Source organism: Rhinolophus sinicus, linkage group LG04, assembly GCF_036562045.2.
Source record: "Rhinolophus sinicus isolate RSC01 linkage group LG04, ASM3656204v1, whole genome shotgun sequence".
In the NCBI taxonomy this organism is placed as follows: Eukaryota; Metazoa; Chordata; class Mammalia; order Chiroptera; family Rhinolophidae; genus Rhinolophus; species Rhinolophus sinicus.
The window spans coordinates 55,675,036-55,695,404 of NC_133754.1; the positions used below are offsets into that span (position 1 = coordinate 55,675,036).

The window sequence follows — 20,369 nt, forward strand, 5'->3', positions numbered from 1 at the left end:
AGGTCACAGTTGGGGAGGACTGAGACAACAGACCCCTCTCATCCACGTGGGAGGGATTTGAGGGTTTCACCTGTGTTCTCAGGCCTCCGGGCCCAGATTTTCCTCTGTCTCAGAGATGCTGCTTGTCATCTGCTCACGCCTTCCTGCACACTCATGTTGTGCAAGTGTGCTGTGTGTGATATGTGTGCACATGTGTACACATGTACATACACGCACACATGTGCTGTGTACAGAAACGTGCGTGTTTGTGTGTGCACATGTATGAGTGCATGTGTGCACATGGTCGCATGTGAGAAAGTGAGTGTGCGTGCTGGGTGGGGCCTGCTGGGACACGTCTTACAGGAGAAGGCGGGGCCACATGTTCTCAGTCTTAGGCTGAACCACACGGAATTGCATATATTCACCCACTTGGCCTATGGCAGGTTGCCGAGGCCGAGCCAGCTGAGCAAAGGAACTCCAAAGCCCCTAGTCAAGTCTCCCTTTGTGTGGCCCTCTGCTCCTGTTCATTTGTCCCCTGTGAACAGCATCTCCCTGCACCTCGATTTCCTCTGCCTGGCCCTCTTGGCTCCCAATTGGGGTCTATGTGACATGTGTTACCAGGACCTCCTGCACTCAGTTTTAAGGATGTCTTATTTCCAGCAAAGCCCAGCCTCCAGGGCCTCAGGGAACAATGTGCAACGCACCTCAGGTCTCCCAGATTCGCCTTTCATTGGGACAGGACCCCCGGGTGATGTGGGGCCGACCTTGAGAGCCATCTCCAAGAGTAGAGGCCACTCTAGGCCTACGGGGGATTTGACTGCTTCTGGGTGTTCCCAGGTTCTGAAGGGTCATGTGCCCGTGATCTGGGAGGCTCAGCCATCATGCCACCTATCCCTGAGCTCACCTCCCTTCTCCAATTGCATTTCATGGAACAAGATGCACAAAAGGAAGGAACAGGGATCCATTGAGAGGGGCCGAAGAGAGAAAGCATCTTCTGTTCACTCTTTATTGTGTCTCTTTAAAAGACGCATTGTCACTCACCCAGTGGGTCAGTGATTCACATCCGGGTCATTGGTGCCCCTGAAAAAGTTTCGTGTGGCACGTTTTTTAGGGTTCCTTGTCTGCATCACTCAGCCCTCCCTGGTCTGGCCCACCCCAGGAGACAGGAGTGCAGACCCTCGGTTACAGGCCAGAGGCATGGGTCTTGATGGGGACTGAGGAAGTTGGGAGGAGGTCAGGCAGACAGCCTAGCCCCCTCTATTCTACTTCCTGTCACCCCAGGCTCCCCCTGCCCATCCGGCCTGTCTCCATGTGCGAATTACCTCCTCCAGGACTGCTACACACTCTCCTTCACCTTCTTTCTGGTGGAGTATGGAATGCAGCACACCCAGCTGGTCCTGGTCCTGGAGGCCAAGAGGAGGGAGGGGCAGTGAGAGAGGCGTCCCCTGCCCGGCCAGGAGGCCACAGGTTCCTGGAGTGCAGAGCCCCGGCCCCATGCAATACCCCTTTAGCTCCAGACACATGCCAAAGGGTCTCCGCTCCAGCCTCTGCTGTACCCACTTCCTCACATCCTGGGGAGCCCAGTGCTCGCCTCTGCAACTTTAGGGCCCAGCACACAGAATTGGATTCCAGTGCAGAGCCAGGCTTGCCTCCCCACCAGATGCCCACTGCAATGGCTTTTGTCCTCTGTCTCGGAAAGCCTGAGCCAGAAGGGCCCCTTGAAAACGAGAGACCTAAAAGGCCAGCTGAGCCAAGCTGCTTGCAGTGATCCTTAAGTGAGGTATCCCCGGTGATGGTTACCTACACCCAGCCCTGCTCGTTTCCAGAACATCTTAGCCTGTGCTTGTTTCCCTGTGAGGTGGTAGTGGGGTTTCCACTTCCAACCAAGGCTGCCACAAGAATGAGGTGGTGGTCCCCCTCCCTTGGCATGGACCACCACAGCTCGGTGACAAAGCATCCCACTGGACTGCTAACAGGCTGCTAGTGCATGGATGCCTGCCCCAGCCATCTGAACTGGCCCCAGAGGGCTGGACAGGGAAGACTTAGCTCTGAAGTAAGTGAGATTGCAGGTGAGCAGGACAGCAGGACAAACAGGTGACTCCTGCCACACGCTGTAAGTGTCCAGGCCAGGCCCTCTGGGAAGGTCCGCCAGAGACCTCCTTGCCACCAACCTAGTGGCTTCCAGAGGCCAAGGTTTGGTTCTCTGGGTGCTGACCCGTCTCGTAGATTTACTGGGGCAGCTGAGTCAGGGGATTGGGGTTTGAGACCAAGAGACCTAGAGGGTGGACCCGGGATTGTCTGGCCCTTGGGGCAGAAAATAAAGCCGCCAAGCTGTGTCTGGTGTGGCCGAACCCATCGCCATGTCCATTAAGAATTGAAAATATAAAGGTTTGCTTACGATAAGACTACCTATTTTAAGCCTTGATTTGGGAGTGTGACAGAGCCCTCCTCATAGCTTTCACAGCATAAAAGCTGATGTGACTCGCTGTGTAAGTCAAGATCAGGAAAGAGGTGGATCTTCTAAGTAAAGATGGACTCAAACTTCCTGGCAGAAAGTGTCTCCCCAATACATACAAGTCTGGGGGGGAAATGTAGCAATAATAACAATTGCTGAGGGGGCAAAAAGGGCTTTGGCCGGCCTGGGAGCTCCCAGGATGGAGGCTCGAGACTTTCTCTGCACATCCACTTGCTCAAGGTTCAAGTGTCGTTAAGCAATGGGCTATAACGCTACAAACATTCATAGCTGGCTGTGCAGAAAAAGAGCACCCACAGAGGAGCCCATTTTCATGAGCGTGCCTGTCTGTGCGTCCCCAGGTCCAGCCTTTATCCTGAATCTAAACTTCAAAAGCCATGTGCTCCTGTATAGTCCTCACTGTTTCTGAGAGGTGGTACTTGGGTGATTCAAACTTTTCCTCTTAGTTGGACTGTTCCACAGTGTTTATTTTAAATGACCGTGTATCCATCTTATAAAACAAACAGAAAAATTTTTCTTTTAAGAAAATTTGCAAGTGAATAAACCAAGATAATAATGTACTTGTTAATAGTGAGTGGTGGGAAGTTGAAAAAATTGCTATTTTCTTCCTCGTGTGTCTCTATATTGTTTAAATTAAAATAGACCCATGGGTCCTTGGGTGGCATAGAAGTGAGTATCTCACCTTCTCCTAGACCCTTCATGGCCTCAGGAAGTGGGGATGCGTTTCCCTGGCCGTATACAGTCTCCACCCCAATAGGGTGCACGTTGTCAGGACACACATGGCCACTGCTCCAGCTGAGGCCTGGCCTGCTTTGCTGAGAGACCAGCCACGTGTGATGGGTCCTCCCACTGCCTGCAGGGCCAAGATCTGCGACCTCGCCGCCAAAACCCCAAACTGAGAAGCCGGTACAACTCATACGGTGACTCCCCACTCTCACCTTCCCTTCTTCCTCCCTCCTTTCCCTTCTCCATATTCTGGTCATTTTGTTGGCTGATGGGATGGGGAGAGAGGGCCTGGCTATAGACTGAGGTGGGCCTCAAGGTAAAGGTTGTCCCAGACCCCTTAGGCAGTTAGATCCCTTGTTGCCTGCCTCTCACATCCTCCAGACTCAGTAAATGCTTAGATCTCTGCATGTGCCCAGGAGAAGAGGGAAGGCACGTGAGCCACCAGAAGCCATGGTGAGGAAATGTACCCCCCACCTCCCTGAGTGTGAACCCATGAATGTCACTCACTCGTCTTCTGACAAATCGCCCATGTCCATCTGGGACCTCTTCTCTTCTCCCATGGCACACATGACCACCTGTGAAAGCGAAAGGAGCAGTTTAGGGCATGAAAGTGGGAGACGGAGTCAACCACAAGCACCAAGGTTGGGCCTCCTGAACCTGTCCAAAGACCGGATAGGGGCATGGAGACGGCACTGGCCCTGAGCGTCCCCCCACGAGACAGGGCACCATCAAGTGGAAATTTCCAATTAGGGGATCCTGACCAAGGAACTGTGCCCTTAACTTGGGCGACCGTGACCTCCGGACTGTAGATCAGGAGACATGGGCCCTTAGTCCCAAACCGCTCCAGGCTGACCCTCTTTGAGTCCTTAGCACTTGTGGGGCCCCCATGATAACCTCGTCAGGGGTTAATAACCAGCTCTCTTCACTGTACAGCATGTTTTGAGGGCAAAAAGATACAAGGTGCAAGCTGGAAAAAAAAATAAGCCCCAGGCAGAAGCTTAAATTTGCCAAGAGATAACTTCAAAAAACTTCTAAAAAGATGACTTCTTACTACAGCAAAGAAATGGAGAAAGACATCCTAGAATATTTGTGTTAAAAAGACCTCCCAGAGAGGCCACTGAGTCAATCACTTCTTTTTACGGACAATAATAATGATGTGACGGTGATAATGGTGACCATGGTGATGGTGACGATGACGATGGTGATGATGATGGTGGTGTAGGTAGTGACGGTGTGATAATGATAGTGATGATGATGGTCGTGGTGATGGTGGTGGTGGTGATACCTAATACTGAGGCTTCGTGGGTACCAGACACGGGTGTGAGTGCTACTAAGACTCTCATTTTCCAGATGAGATAACTGAGGAGCAGAGAGGTACGGTGACTTGTTTGAGCATTTTCTGGCAGAGCCAGATGTGGAGGCCAGGTCTCCTCACTCCTAAACCTGTGCCCTTTCTACCACCCCAGCATAATCCCACAAGAGGTTTTCAGGGACCATGGGCATCCCAGGGTTGACCCAGGACCTAGAGTCTCTGATGGTGCTGGAATGAATGCAGGCTGGAGTGAAGGAGGATGACAAAGAGGCAAGGGTCCTCTCCAGCTCCCCGCCACCCCCAGGCTAATCCTCAACACCCTGGAGCTTTCTTGATGCTGCTGGTCCCATCTCTGCCTCACCCTCCAACACACAAGTGCATGGAGCAAGTGCCCCGGAAAAGCCTCATGGGCCCTAAACAGAAGCATTTCTGGGTGGGTGGTTTGGCTTTGTTGTGTGAGAGTTTTTTACCTCCTCAGCATGGCCTCCGAGATCAATCTCCACAAACACAGATGGTTTCTGTGAATGGAAACCAAACAGATGTGGATGAAAGCCTGGGTGAGCTGGGTAGAGAGTAGACCTCCTGGGAGGTAGACTGGGATCCCAGCCCTGGGGCAGCCGGGGTCTGAGCAATTACCCTTGGGACCACCACACACTGGCAATGCTCAGTGGGGGCACCTGAAAAGCTGGGTAAAGATCTGCTGGCAGTGTGGATGGCAAGGTATCCACGGGCCATCTGTGGCCAGGGAGAAACAGGGCCTCCCCACTTCTCCCACCTCACCTCCCATCAGGTCCCTGAAACCCCAGAGGGTCTCTTCTATCTTCACCCTCTGAGCATCAGGGCCTCCGGGTAATAAGGTCATGCCCAGAACTGGGGCAGCCCCTCCATGTCCACCCCAGACCTGCTTAATTGGGGAGCACCTGAACTCTGCCTCCACAATCCTGGGGCCCTACCTAACGGGGTCGGTAGATTCACACTGAGATGTGAAAGGACCCAGCAGCTCAGCTGCTGCTGCCCCAAAGTTGCTGCGTGGGCACCTTGGCTCAGCCCGGAATGTATGTGCAATGGTAGCACTTTATTCACCACTAAGAGAAGTATTTTGGGGGTGGGTGAAAGACTTCCCAGAGTCCCTGGAATCACACCAATGTGTTATAAATTCCAGTAAAACACATCCACCAACCTCTCCATTCTGTACCACATGGATTGGGAAGGAGAATGACAGCCACCTTCCCTCAGAAAGTGCTCTTTGCCAATTTCTACTATGGCTGTGATGTGTCATTGACCAATGCATCATGGCCTGGTACTTGGTGATGCTTCCCTGGGCCGAGTGGAGACCGACATGCCTCCCGTCAGGGACCCACATGCCTTTAGCAGCTGTACTATTCGGGGTTAGGATTCTCCAGCATTGGGCCAGGAGCACAGAGCTTGGCGCGGAAGGCTCTCTGGGGGTCAGTGTAGGGCTCGGTCCAGCTTGTACTGTAGCCCTGCCCAGATGACGTGGGGCCATGTGTCCACAGTGTGCTCATGGTCCAGCCGGATGGTGCCTCTCGGGCCTCCCCATCTGACTTCTGTCACCAAAGTAAAAAGCTCTTGCCTCTTTTTCCAGAAGGTCTTCCACCTTTATGGACTCTGACTCCTGTTCCTGTAAGAAGACACCAAACAGGTAAATAAAGGCGGGACTCCGACCGGAGGGGATGGCAAGCAGTACATGGATGTTAAAGGAGCAAGGCCTGACCTTGGCCTCCTGGAGGCATTTGTCCGTGTTCTCTCCTCCTTCCAGCTCCTCCTCACCACTGGCCTCTGAGTCGCTCTTCTCAACCTCTGATTCCATCTTTCCACGCTCGTGGTCTGACTTTCCAAGGCCATCCTGATTCTCTTCCTGATTGTCTTCCTTGAGGTTTACCTGACTATAGAAATGGAAGCAATGGTTTGGAATAGGTGTTGTGGAGACACAGCTTCAAAGTGACACCTTTCTCCCTCTTGGGCATCAGGCAGCTCTGAGAGCAGCTCCAGCTTGGACACATCGGCAGAGAGGGTCCTGGATGTGAAGGGCCTTCCTCCTTCCGGAGGCCAGGAAGGTGGGTAGGTGGACAAAGGCAGAGCTGGGGGCAGAGAGGGATGGCAACGTGCAGAGGTGCCGAGGACGGGGCAGTGCTACTCAGTTGCTTCTGTGCACAGTATAGCACCTCCAGGTTTTCCCCACATGACGCCTCCAGCAAGCTCAGAGATCTGTTAGGTAAGACAATACCTCCTTCTGGAGAGTTGAGTGGGAATATTTGCAGAGGCAGCCATCAGCTCCACGACTCTGGGGCCACAGTGCAGCTGGAAGGGCTGCCTGGGAGGTGGGTGTGGGGGAGGGGAAGAGACTTGCAGCCCTGAGACCCACCTTGGTTTGTCCTACCTCAAACCTCCCATCTGAGTCCCCAGGATCCTCCCAGGACACCCCAGGACCCCTTCAGGGCCTCCAAGTCTCAACTGTGGTACTGGCCCCATGTCCTGCCCCCACCGTCTCCTGTGACCTTCTCATGTCTCTAGAAAACCACCTCTGCTGGGAAAAGCCCACTTACCACATGGTATCTTTGGCATCGCTTCTCAGGTCTTTTCCTTGATCTTCAGATTCTGAGGAGGGAAGAACAGTGTTTGCCATCGGCCCTTCCATCATGTGGGGTGGGAGTGCCACTGGCCAGGGCCCCCGCTCAGCCCTGCGAGGACTGGTGGGACCTCCCCACAGAGCACTGGGTGCTGGACTCCCTGCAGCTCCAGGCACACAGCAGGGCTCTGTGTCCGCCCAATGACTAATGGTTATGACTAAAGTCCGTCTGGATTTCCATCAGGACAGGTTGTCCCCGATTCGCTGCCCACTCTGTACAAACCCCCTACCCACATATAATCACTCCAAGACCTCTGTCCTCTGTAGGCAGAACTTGGGGTGAGGTGTAGGGCATTGTCGTTAAAATAAATGTGCAAGACCCAGGGGAACCCCCATACTGTGAAGTCCTGGTCCCAGCACACTGGACTGCCAGCAGCAGAAGCAGAGGGCAGAGGTGAGAAACCCACCGGGCAGGCCTCCTCTGAGGGGCATTGCTAAGGGGGTTTTAGTGAGTCATTTTTCCAACGAAAGTGCTGATGACACCAGCTAGTAAGGAATTTTGTCCAGGTGTGAGAGACAGCAGGGTACCCAATAGTTCAGAGACGCTGCCTGGCATCCAGGGAGCACTTCTTCCAGCCCCAGCCTCTTCTAAGTAGCGATTGGCAATAAACAGTTAAGATAAAACTGCATTTTGGTGACTGTGGCAGGTCAGAGTATGAGCTTCATGAACTATTTTTACTGAGCACAGACAGACTTCTTGTTTCTGGGAGCTTGCAGAGCAGCAGAGTCTTCAAAGAGGAGTGATTCAGGAGGAGGTTTTCATAACCCTCTTTAGGATCTAAGAGCGAGCCTCCAAGGAGACTTAAGGTCATTGATATTCCAGGTCCCATTTCTGTGTGGCCACATCTGAGCCTGGAATGGCTGAGATGACTGGTTCCCCTGCTCCGCCCACCGACCCCCCAACATAACACAACTCACATCAAGGACCCAGGATGCAAACACAGCAAACGAAGCTTGAAGTAATGCTTTTGATGAACGACCTGACCTGGTGAGGACACCTCTGAGCAGCCCCTGTCCTGGAGGGGTTCCTTTCAGAATTTGGTAGTTGTAGCAGCTACTCCAGGCCTTCCTTTCAGTGTTGTTTTGGCGCACAGGCCTCAGGGGTGGGGACAACTGCCCGACAGAGGAGGTGATGGCTGGCTCCCAGTAGGTGCCCTGTTCCTGCTTCTCTAGGGAGTTCCATCCGGCTGGTCTTTCAATTCTCTCGTGCTGTCTCTCCCCTGGAAGATGTCCCCTGACCTCTGCCGTCCTCCAATGCCATCCTTCCTGGGGACCTGGGGATCCCTGCCCAGTGTTAAGTGACCTGCTTGGAGGGAGCTTTTCGTCACGGCTAGGCCTCCCTGGTGCTCAGCACACACGGCCTTGGGCTTTGTCATTCGGGCACCGTTCCTCGTCTCTGACTGGTCTGAGTTCCCTGAGGATAAGAACTAGGCATTCGTCATCCTCCTCATCTGCAGTACCCACGCAGGATTAGGGGATGTTTGATTTGTGGCTGTGCTGTCACCAAGGCAGAGACTGGCCATGCCAGAGACAAAGCCCTGACGGCAAAGGGCAGGGTGTGAGGGAGCGGGTGGGACAATTGTGTCTTAGAGAATATTTTAAGTAGTGCCCCCTTATCCAGTTTCGCTTTCTGAGGTTTCAGCTACCCAGGGTCAATTGTAATCTGAAAATATTAAATGGAACGTTCCAGAAATAAACAATTCCTACATTTTAAATTGTGTGCTGTTCTCAGTAGCATGGTGAAACCTCTCACTGTCTCTCCCCGTCCTGCCCAGGACGTGAATCACCCCTTACCCCAGTGTATCCACACTGTGCACCCTACCTGCCCCTTAGTCACCTGGTAGCTGTTTTGGTTCTCAGACCCACTGTCATGGTATCGCTGTGCTTGTGTTCAAGTCACCTTTACCTTACTTAGTCACAGCTCCAAAGCACAAGAGCAGTGATGCTAGCAATTCAGAGACGCCAAACAAAAGCTGTAAAGCGCTTCCTTTAAGGAAAAAGGTATGTGTGTACATATACAGGGTTCGGTACTACCCACGGCTTCAGACATCCACTGGGGGTCTTGGGACACTTCCGCTGCGGATAAGGGGGGACTACTGTAGCTCTCAAGACACCCCTCAGGGAAAAAAGACACAGTCCAGCCTCAACCTCCGATAAGAGGACTGGAATGATTCAGAATCAATAGTTTTTCAAGTGGGGATTAAAAAATCGACTTCTTTGGGAAACTCTTCAGCAGCCCCTTAGCCCACGTGTGTGCGTGCTTGTGCTTGCGTTTGCCTGTTTTAGAAGATATGGGGCTGCCCCAGGCAGATCTTCAAACGCTGTTCCTTCTTATATTATGTGTCTGGCAAAAAGAAAAGAATCAGTCAAAAGAGAGACGTGATTTTCCCTTCCCCACATTTGACGATGTGGACAGCAAGGCCTGTGTCAGCTTTCCCTGGCGTGTGGCTGGCGAGGCCTCCTGCTCTCCGTCCTGCAGGCTCTCGAGCTCCAGAGTAGGCTGACCCACTCCAACATGGTCTGGGAACCCCGGTGCCACACAGAAGCCTCCTTGCCATCCATCCAGCCAGTTTGGGGAAGTCCAGGGGCGCTGGGTAGGAATGTCCAGAAATGGTGAGGACTGTGCCTTCCCTCTGACCCCTCACCTTAGTCCCACCTTGTGCGTGGCTCATGGCCCACATTCTTTGAGACATGCCCTTTGTGTCTACTTGCAGTATTTCCTAAGCAGACGTAGGTTGATTTCTTCTTTTGGGAGATTTGCTCCTCTTCAGTGAGTCTGAGAAGTGTGGCCGTGCTCAGAGCTTTAACACAAGGAAGGTGAACACACACAGCTGCCCCGGCGCTGCTGGCTGGCCCGGCATCGCCGCCTTCTCCTCAAACAACAAACATATCTTTGGATTTTTACACTAAAGAAGAACAAATATTTTCACACCTCTACCTCTTCACATCGCCCCTAGGGCTTGAACAAGCAAGCTGTATTTCCTGCTTACTGTGTTTCATTTCTGCAGCCTGATCAACTTCATAAAAGCCCATGTGCTGGTGTGAACTTCCCAGAAGAACCAGACTGCTAAGTGCTCCAGCAAATGACTGAATTAGTCACCGCAGACATTCATCCCACTCAGTGTCCTGCTGCACTGAAGAAACTGTCACGAAATGCCTACGGTGAGGAAGCCCGCGTTAGCTGGCATTCAAGGCACAGGTCCACATAAGGACTAGGGCGTTTCGGGGATGCATCCCCATTTTGGCCACACCATGGCCTCGCTTGGCATGTTTAGAAGTATCCTGGAGTGGCGAACAGGGCCCAACATAACGTATAAACCTACACGCTTTACAACTTAAAAGCCACATTGGTGCCAAGTCTGACCGATAGCACCATCCCCCAGAGGTTCACCGCTGACCCCGTGCTGTGGGAGGTGCCTGGTTCCCGGAAGCAGGAGGCCAGACTCAAAGGTAAAATGCTTCATTAGAAACCTGAGCCACTTCCCATGCAGGCCTTCCCGAGGCAACAATATTTTCCATGTGTCCAGTGACATTGCAGGCCCACGGGGCTCCCTAGGTCCCTGTCCTCATCCCCTTCCTCCTGCCCCCAACAGAACTCCCAGTCATCCATCCATAATGGGTGTCTGGCCCCGTCGGAGCCCCAGCCGGGTTCTGTCGCCTGAAAACTTCAGTGTGTAACACTTGCCACCTTGGCCTTTAGGGTTTTAAGCAGGAGGGCTGGGAGGGACGCGGCTTGTCACCCACTGTGCCCCCTACCTAGCTCCTTGCACAGCTTCCGGATGCTGCTCGGAGGGTCCCCCTTCTGGTGTAAGCCGCCCATGCTCCTGCTCCTCTGGAGATCAGCCATCTCGCTGGCCTTGAGGTGTCCAGAGGCCACCTCCAGAGGTGCCCCGGGGCCCGGCCGGTGCCTCCTATGCATGGTGGTGGCATCCTTTTCCATCTTTCCCTTCCCTTCACGGGAAAGAGGAGGAACCTGGCTCTCAGGCACGCCCTCAGATGGAGGGCATGGCTTCCAACCTCTCTTGCAATGAGCAGTCTGAGTGTGCCCAGGGATGTCCCAGTTGCTAAGTGTCCCCTGTGACATCACTGCAGTCAGAGGTCAGAGGTCTGAGTTCAGCCCTGCACAGCCCTTCACACAGGCTTTGGGTTTGAAGAGTGGGTCTGCTGGGTTCCCTTCCTTCTGGGCCATCATTGGTCTCGCCACTAGAGAAGGCAGAGGAAGAGAGGCCAGGCAGGCCAAGGGGCCTTCTGGTAGGACACCGTGGCACTTCTGGTACTGTGTCTGCTTCGAGCCTTTGGATGATTTTTGAATATTTCAGAATCCTTCTTTCCCTTTCAGGACAAATATGGCACAGACCAGACTCAGGCAAATGGACAAAGGACTCTACTGGAGTCCTGGAGAGGGGCTTCTGGTCCTTCCGCTCCCTAGGGTTTTCTCCTTTCAAGCCCTTCCATGTCTTCCCACGGTGGGCAGAACTTCTTAGCCCTCGATTCCCTCTGCTGGACCCGGTCCTGTGTGTGAATCTGGCTCCTCCATGCTCCTTGGGACTGCCCTGTGGTCCTGGGGTGAATGCTCAATCTGGGCTGCCCGGGGCCATGGCCTCTCCCTCACGGGCAGGCACCCCTGCCTTGACGCCTGTCGCCCCCACCCAGCCCACAGTCGCTCCTGTCCAGAGCAGACAGCGGGGGCTGGAGAGAAGCAGCAACAGCATTTCCCTCCCCAAGTCCACGGCCCCGGGGAAGGAGGCTGACCTCCACCATCCTAAGTCCTGCAGCTACAGCATCCCCAGAAACGTCTGCATCTTCTCAGAACTGATTCAGGTTCAAATTTAAAAAAAAAAAAAAAACAGTGAAGACCAAATGGAGAAAAGAAAGGAACAAGGAAATGAGAAAATGCACTCTTGCCCCTGGGGTGGGATCTCCCCCCAGAACCCCCGCTGTGCATCTAGCTTCTCCCTCTCTACCCCTCTGGGAGGGACAACAGCCTCTGCTCAATGGCACTCGAGGTTCATCACCCTCTGCTCCTCCACTCTTGGGAAGCTGGCCTGTCTGGTCCTCAAGCTCATGGCCCACTGTTGTGCTCTCAGACAGTGGCACACGATGGAGCCTGTCTTTCCCACCCTCCTTGAGCTGGACCCTCATCTCCTTCCACACTGGAGGTTCCCAGCCGTACCTTCCGATGGCCCCTCAGTGCCCGACCCCACAGCTTTCCATCCGAGACTATCACTGTTTCCAGGTCAACCCAAAGCCCCACCATTGGACCTCACCTGTAAAAGAAACCTCACCAGTCATCAGAGGGACCTCACCTGTCATTAGGAGGTCCTCACCTGTCATTAGAGGGACCTCACATGTCAGAGGGACCTCATCTGTCATCACGGGAATGTCATCTAGCTCCCTACCTTCCTGGCTCCACCACACATGCCCCATCTCCCACGTGTGCAATTATCAGTGGGCACTCCTAGGAAAGAAGCAAGTCCACAGAAAGAATAAAACATCTGTTTTAATTGTGCAGTAAAATACATCACAAATCATTAGTATCTTATAAACAGAAACATTAAGTTACAAACCCATGTTAAAAATTTCAGTTTGATACAGCCTAACAGTTGTGTATCCCCAAGTTGATTTTTGTACCAGTTTACTCCAACATTATTGCAGTAAGTCAGGTTCCTATCTGCCATCTAGATTGAGTCTGAAGGACAGTACTTGCAAACAATAACAGAGATGGGCACAAGGGGACAAGGTCCTGCGTGTTTGGACAGTGCTTTCCAATGCCAGCGCCTGCAGCCATGAGGACTGTGGGAAAACGCAACAAACAGCCCCCACCCCACAGAAAGCAGCCTCGCCACTGCCCTGACAGCTTCTAGGGGCTTCACAGAAACACAGCGCACGTAATACTATTCCAGAAGTCTAAGGGTGTCTGCACGGCCAGGCGCCTCCCATTGTAAGCTCAGGATTTCTTCCCTTGTTCAGTTTTCTTTGGAAGACCTGTAACTGGCTTCCCTTAGATGTACCCCATTCCCTTTTCTGCCCTACTGTAGCACTTTCCCCTTTAACAAGCCCAAGTTTGGATGGTCTAAGTTACTTTGTATCAAAGACATGATTAAAAACATTAAAAAAAAAAAAAAAACAGCTTGAAAATGATGCACATTTCTATTTTTAAAATCTTCCCCAAAACTCCACAGGGGGCGGCAAATGTGGATTCTACTTGTAAACCCCACTGACAGCAAAACAACACAACTTGTGTTTGAAGTGGGGGCTGCGCAGACGCCCAGGTCAGCCTGTTGCCAGCGTAAGGGGCATCTGCAGGCTGTGGGTGCGTCTCAGCAGCAGGCAGGACTGGGCCTCTCACCTCCAGGAGAGAAGTCTGGATACCACCGCTGCCAGGAACGCTCTGCAGCACCCCGTACCCCTAAACTATCAAGAGCGTTCTCAAATTGGGATCTCCGCGCAGTTCTGCACATCCCAGCCACAACCCTGACCCTCCAGCCAGGAACAACACCAATATCAAAAGCTGAAACCAGGAGGCCATTGGCCCGTGGCCACCGGGACAGCAGGTTCATAGGAAAAGAGTAATGCTTGTATGTCCCGGCTATGCTGAAGCAGAACATTAGAGTGCCAGAAGGCTCCTGGTGCGGGCACCGAGGAGACCGGCAGAGGCAGTAGTGCACACGACACAGAAGCACACGCTCTGCAGAGGGCGAGGCCTCGCCGGAACGGGTCCAGAATGGCCAGCTCAGGGCACCTGCCCACCAGCGCGAATAAAGTGCATGAAAACCATGAAAACGGCTCCTCGAGAGTCTCAGAAGTTCCATTAGCTTGACCTTTGTTATCTACACAAGCAGATGAAGTGTGGATCCCTTTGCTCACTTGCTCTGCACTCTGGTCTTTCTCCCCCTCTTCCGTTCCAAACACGGTGGCTTTCCTTGTGTAGTTCATAGCGCCATCCTGGGATGGGACGTCCTGCAGGCTTTAAATGGAATGGGTGGAGACCTCCGATTGCTGCCTGATGTAGCTTTGGAAACTTTTATCTCCAATGGGGTGTTCCCTACAAAGGGGAAATGAGAGAGGAGAAAATGAGGCACAGCCTCCCTCCATTGCTGGGGTTCATATGCACTTTTTAAGAGTCTTTTTCCTATCTATCTATGTGAGTTGTATTCTTTGTAAGAAATATGAGAAATTCAGACAAGCAAAGGAAGAATTAGCCTGAAGACGCTTCTGGAAACACCCCTTCATCACAGTGTATATAGGTCATGTGTGCACAAGGGAGCATGCGCGTAGAGCACATGCAGTGCACACGTGTGGAAACCGTGAGCTCCAGGGGGGCACGGTGCCGTCTGCTGAATGCCTGGTCCCCAGGGCCATGCCTGGTGCCTCAGGCGCTCAGTCCTGTTAGCTCCCTGAGCACTTGCACAGCTGCTACCACAGGAAACAAGACCCAGCTTCACTGGCTGTTTTCAATCCATGGCTTTACTATGTTTTTAAAAGGCAACATTTTTAGAACGTTAACGGGGACTCTCAATAGAGGGGTGTTGACGAGGGTGTGGAATGTGCTGTGCATGTTTGTGGAGTCAGGACAGATCACCTAGGAGCAAAGACAGGTCAGCAGCACCTGGTAGGCACTTGCTGGGTGCTCAGCATCCGTGAGCAACCTGATCAAAGCAGGCAACTCCCAGAGCCCTCTTACTTCCCTTCCCAAACCGGAAGGAAGGAAGGAAGGAAGGAGGAAAGGAAGGAAGGAAGGAAGGAAGGGGCAGGGAGGAGGAGGACGTGCCACCACGTGGGGCTGCCCCGTCCAAGACTGTAGGAGTGGGGGGCTCTGCCATAGTGGTCCATGGGCACACCTACCAGATGGGGAAGTCTGGCAGCGACGCCAACGAGGGCAGCCTCTAAGGACTGTTCTAGACCTTAATGTAATTTAACCCAAAGTTCCAACAGCTCATGAGGTTCTCATTACCCTCCGTTCTTAGAGCAGCAGGAGGGACACAGATTGGCTGACGTGTCTCTGGGTGCAGGGCGAGCAGGGGGTGAAAGGGACACAGGTGGCCCGACTGAGTCTGCAATCTCTTAACCCGCACCCCTCCCTCACAAGATGCAGATGGGGGCCAGTCTGGAGCGAGCTCGAGAGAGGGAAAAGGTGCGGAACTTCCTGGGGGCAGGGTTGCTGGCCCAGGAAAGCCTAATTTTGGAAGTGAATGTGTTGCGGAGGCAGGAGGGCAGAGGTCCAGGACAGTCAGGCGGTGGGAGGAAGGAGGAGGCAGGAAAGGAGGATGGCAGAGAGGTGCTGCCCCCAGGACACTGCCCGGGAGAGTCAAGTGAGGCCTGCTTTGAAGGAGCCAGGAAGCCTGCTCAGTCCCAATGCTGCAAACAGGTGGCTCTCGGGCAGGCCTGGCACTGCATACCCCTGGGGCTCCCTGCGGCCCCTTCCCCAGCTACCCACACCCTTGTGAGACCCGCCCAGGTGACCGGGCGCCATACTCACTGGCTCCCGTATTTGGTCTTCTTGAACTTGTCCCTTTTATACTGGGCGTGTTCCTGCTCCAACGCCGCAACTCCCGCGATGACCTGCTTCAGGGTCTTGTAGGTCTCCTGGGGGTCATCAATGACGAACGTGGAGTACTCCTCCTGCTCTGGGCCGTCGTACACAGATCTGCTCCCACAAGCCTCTGCAGCGCGGGGACAGGGCCGGAGGCAGTGTGAGTGGGAGCGCCCACACACGCTGCCCCTGGCCCTCATCTGAAGCAGACTCCTCAGGAAAAGGCTGACCACTCACATGCAAATGCACCCGGAAATAGCACCCATTCCCATCAGTCCAGCCAACACTGAGCAGAATCCTGTGGGGCTAGAAAGCCAGGGCTCAGGAAACTAGGTTTCTCAGCGTCTAGCGCCGAGCGGCAGGGTCCCAGCCCTTGTCCCAGGGGACGGGCATCCGTCCACACCCCACTGGCTCACCAAGCCACAAACAACAGACGTCTATTCCTGGACACTGGGCCAGGCTGGCTCAAAACCCCGTTGGGTCACACACTGGGTCAGTCTGGGGAGATGAGCTGGAGGATGTCACTTCTCGGCCCGTCTGTGCTAGCCGTTTCCTAAAACCTCTGTCACCCCCACCTGCTCAGCAGGTAACTTTCTCATCTCACTCCTGGTAAAGACCATGCAGAAGCCTTTCGTCATCCATAGGGAACACCCAAACACCTGAGCTGGGCCCTACACTCCAGGGCCACAGACAGACTAGGTGGGAAAACAGTACTTTGCAGGGCACCTGGCCCAGGTGAGCCAGCATCAAGGGGGCTCCTTGCCCTAGTTCATTAGCACAGAAAGCGCCCATGTCCACTTTACTGTCTTTACTTCCTAATAAGAATTGAGAGGTTTCCCCTTCCTACTCAGGAGAAATCTCTCAATTCTTATTGAAAAATCCCAAGTCTGTGCAAAGGAAAATTTCAAAGAAAAAGGGAACGTGTTACGAGAACGATAAGGTGATGAAAGCACGAGGGATAACAGAACAAAGAAGAGGAGGAGGAGAGGGGAGATCGGGCCAGGGGCCCCCAGAGCACCGACTGTGAGCTCAGCCTTCCTTCTCTTTCAAGCGAAGCACAGGGTTATGGTCTCTGGAGACAGGTTGCCTACATTTCCTCCCCAAAGCCACTGCTTGTTGTAACTGCTTGCCTTTGGGCAAGTTACTTCAACTCCAAAGCCTCAAGGAACCCTTCTGGGGAATAGGGGTGCTGGCCTGGGGCCCAACAGAAGTGTGAGTCGTGGGTGCTATTGTCATAAAAATAGAGGGAGAGGACTGATGCAAAGGAATGCCACAGTCACCATGGACAGGTCAAGAGGGCTAAGACCTGACTAAGCAAATGGTTGTGAAACATGTGAAAGGCCACAGGAATCCTCATTGCCGGGACATGTGCAGTGTTAGCAGGGAGCAGGCTGACAAGGGGCTCTGCAGTTTTCTACAGCTTAGATGTAGAGCAGGGATCATTGAAGGCTCTGAGAGAAGGGACGAATGGTGGTGCTAGTGAGAAGGATGAAGATACAGGCAGCTAAGACCCAGCCCTTCTCAGCTCCAGGCACTGTGCTCACTGCTTCATGGGGTTTATCTTCACTCAGTCTTTGAACGGACCCAGTGGGGTTGGTGCCACTGCTGCCCCATTTCACAGAAGAAGAAATAAGGGCTTGCCTGGGGTGTGACTTGCCCAATTTGTCTCACAGCGGATGCTAAAGCCGCTTCTGAATTGAGGCCTGCGAATCCCTGAAGAATCCCATCCCAGGGCACCAAAGAGTGTGTTTGGGCCGGTGAGCGATGGGGGAGGCCCAGACCCTGGGGGAGGTCTGAGGACCAATGGTGAGTGAATAGTTTTTAGTGTTGAGAACGTGAAAAAGGAGGAGTCCATAAGCCACATTATCAGATGCAAAATTGTTGACTGGCTTGTTAAATAGATTATGAGCTAAGCTCAGGGAAGAAGAGAAAATAAAACTGGCATCAACTAGAACGGATCACAATAAGCATACTGCATTTCCTCTTTAGTAAGGTTTAAAAAACCAAGGCTTCGGGAAACGCCAGAGTGTGTATGTGCTGATTTCAGTAAGGCAACTGATACACTTCTATGCAACCGCCCATGAGCAAGGAGCAGCACTGCAGACTAGACAACGGGTAGTTTCCGCTGACCATCCACGGTCCCAAGTACTGGATGTTCCCCCAAAGAGATTCCTAACCTGCAGAAAGCTTTTCCCAATCAGTGCTATACACGATAACACCGCACAGACAACAGAGGCTAGAGGGGTTTGCAGGCATATCTTGCAGATACTGGGGCTCCGTTCCAGACCACCGCCATACAACACATAATGCAATAAAGCGAGTCACACAAATTTTTTTGTTTCCCAGTACATACAAAAGTTATGTTTCATTGCACTCTCAGCTATTAAGTATGCAATAGCATTACGTCTAAAATAACAATGTACGTGCCTTAATTAAAATTATTTTATTGCTAAAAAATGCTACCCAACAGCTGAGCCTTCAGCAAGGCATAGTCTTTTTGCTGGTGGAGGGTCTCACCTCAACATTGATAAAAACATATCTTGGAATCGCAACAAGGCGAAGCACAATAAAATGAGGTATGCCTGTACTGGGTCATCTCTGCAGAAAGCTCCATGTGTCATCGGGACCCCTGCCAGGCATCCTCAAAGCTGCCTGTGATCTTGTGTGACAGAGGCTGGACCTCATCCTGTTCTTACCTTGCATCTTCTCAAGTTTGCTCATGTACAAGTTGAACAGGGAGTAGATGCGCTCCGTCTCTCGGTCCCCGTCGATGTCCAGCTGGATGTTTGCTGGGAGGCCACTGCTCAGACACGGTGAGAGGAGCGGAAAGCACAATGCGATTAACCATGATGTTGATTTTTTTTAAAGATCACTAAAGACAATAGAGTGATCTGACATTGAACTTATCCCCAACTGGGGCTGGGACATTTGGTGTGGTCTACGAAATGGTTCATTAGCGTTCAAAAGTAGCCATCCAGTCTTGGAGAACTGCAGGTCTCGCATTACACACAGATCTGCCAACGCAGCACGCAAACAAGGCAGATTTATTTTGCCATGAAAAGAAATAACCCACAATAAAAACAGCTCTGACAGATGAACTTGGGCCGTTCTCCCTGAAGGGTCAGTTGGCTGCCCCAGTGGGGACAGACGGGTCCCTTCTCCTGCCCAAGTACGCAGCAGTGGCCCTTACACCTGACACGGTGCTCAGCCTCTGGGGAGACAGGCTGGGACTCAGTCACAGACTCCTGGGCGGGACCCAACAGGGACTTATGCTGAGTCAGCTCCTGCATCTGTGAAGCCGTGTCTCCTGTTCCCACCTGAGAGCTTTGGGGGACTCGTCACATCCACAACCACAACAAATAGCAGTTGTCACTGTTCTCAAAGTCTCTGGGGCACATGGACCGGCTAAGCACCCAGCCAGGTTTGAGGCACCCAGACCTTCTAGGACTGGCAGAGATGAGCCTCTAATGATTCTCAAGAGGCCCAGGTGGGGCTGGAAGAGAAGGGCTGCCTCAGTTTCCAAAGGAGGGAAGGGTGTATCAGTTGGAGAAATTAAAGGGGGTGTGATCAGGAGGGTGGAATACTTTCAGACTCTTCTTAGAAGAAACAAGACAGGAAAACCTGCCCCTAGGGGGAGGTCTTCCCTCTGCGTGGAACCCCCTCCTTCACTCCCCACCCTGTCCCTCCCTAAGGATGGCTCCAACTCCCAGCAGGGGCAGAAGGACCCCAGAAGACTCAGAGCTCTTGCCAGTCTACACAGAGCCTTCGTGAGGAGGTGCCCAGGGCCGCTCTCTGATGGCGGCTCCTTGATGACTGAGAACAGCCTTGGAAACAGCCTGCATATGTGCAGTTTACCGAGTGGGCAGGGGCTACATTTTAGCCCCAGCTTGACCCCTTGACCAAATTTCCTTGTCGACTGCACAAGCCGGGTAACTGTTTGGCTACACTGGGAGGGTCCAAGAGGCTGGCAAAGCACAGACCTACCCAGTGCAGGGGGAGCAGCCGGGGGCCGTGTCCGAGGAAGCCCTGCAGCACAGCCAGTGGCCGTTGAGGTAGGCGGAGGGATGGTAGACGGTGAGGCGCTTCTGGTTGCACTGGCTCACTTTGGTGAGGATGTCGATCCAGGCCTTGGCCTCCACGCAGTTGTTGGCCTGGATGTACAGCGCGCGCTCAGGCTGGATGACCTGGAACATCTGAGGAGACACAGCACGAGCTCAGGAGGGCCGCCTAGCAAAAGCTGCTGCCGGCAGCAACAAGGCTCACTACCTTTATGCCTATAAGCCCAGGGGCTGCAGTGGGAGGGTCTGGAGCTATCCAGAGCTTAGACAGCCCAGGGGCATCAGGAATCTCCATGTGGAAAGCAAAGGAGTTGCATGGATTATCTTCCCCATGGGACCTACTGAAGTTGACTGTAGCTGTTACATAAATTCACAGCTCATCCTGCTCACTTTCTTGTCCTCATTTCCAGACCTGCCTCAGGGCCTTTGCATGTGCTGTTGTGACACTCCATGTGAAAGGCCCCTTCCTTTCCCATGAACACCTTGGTGACTCTTCCTCCTCATTCCAGGCACGTTTACTTCTTTCATGAGGCTTCAAGCCTGCACTGCCTTTCCTATTTATTATTCACTCAACAAACATTTCTAAGTACCAGGTACTGTCCTAAGACCTGGGAACACACACAGTGTGGACCCAAAAT

General features: G+C 53.0%; 2 protein-coding genes across 2 annotated transcripts in view; both read right to left on the bottom strand.

The window, feature by feature from the left end:
• Positions 1 to 1,214: 1,214 nt before the first annotated feature.
• On the bottom strand, positions 1,215 to 11,309 carry LG04H13orf46 (linkage group 04 C13orf46 homolog). The gene is made up of 7 exons (XM_074331497.1): positions 10,897 to 11,309; positions 7,058 to 7,109; positions 6,226 to 6,445; positions 6,085 to 6,132; positions 4,961 to 5,008; positions 3,686 to 3,753; positions 1,215 to 1,382 (listed from the first exon to the last, which is right to left on the bottom strand). Exons 1-7 carry the CDS (start codon positions 11,222 to 11,224, stop codon positions 1,316 to 1,318), a joined length of 831 nt encoding a protein of 276 aa, XP_074187598.1. The 5' UTR covers positions 11,225 to 11,309; the 3' UTR covers positions 1,215 to 1,315.
• A 1,311-nt stretch (positions 11,310 to 12,620) lies between these two features.
• Positions 12,621 to 20,369, bottom strand: part of RASA3 (RAS p21 protein activator 3) — a 122,360-nt gene continuing 114,611 nt past the window's right edge. Inside the window, exons 21-24 of the mRNA XM_019742076.2 lie at positions 19,658 to 19,866; positions 18,370 to 18,473; positions 15,620 to 15,803; positions 12,621 to 14,185 (exon numbers count right to left, since the gene is read on the bottom strand). Coding sequence (XP_019597635.1) covers positions 14,110 to 14,185; positions 15,620 to 15,803; positions 18,370 to 18,473; positions 19,658 to 19,866 — 573 coding nt within the window. The 3' untranslated portion in view covers positions 12,621 to 14,109. The remainder of the gene's footprint in view (positions 14,186 to 15,619; positions 15,804 to 18,369; positions 18,474 to 19,657; positions 19,867 to 20,369) is intronic.

Coding starts and splice junctions, on each gene's coding strand:
- LG04H13orf46 (XM_074331497.1), bottom strand. CDS start 11,224: ATGTCACAGGGGACACTTAGCAACTGGGACATCCCTGGGCACACTCAG. Junction 3,754..4,960: donor TCGGAGGCCATGCTGAGGAG/GTAAAAAACTCT, acceptor TCGCTTTCACAG/GTGGTCATGTGTGCCATGGG. Junction 1,383..3,685: donor GGCGATTTGTCAGAAGACGA/GTGAGTGACATT, acceptor CTTGGCCTCCAG/GACCAGGACCAGCTGGGTGT.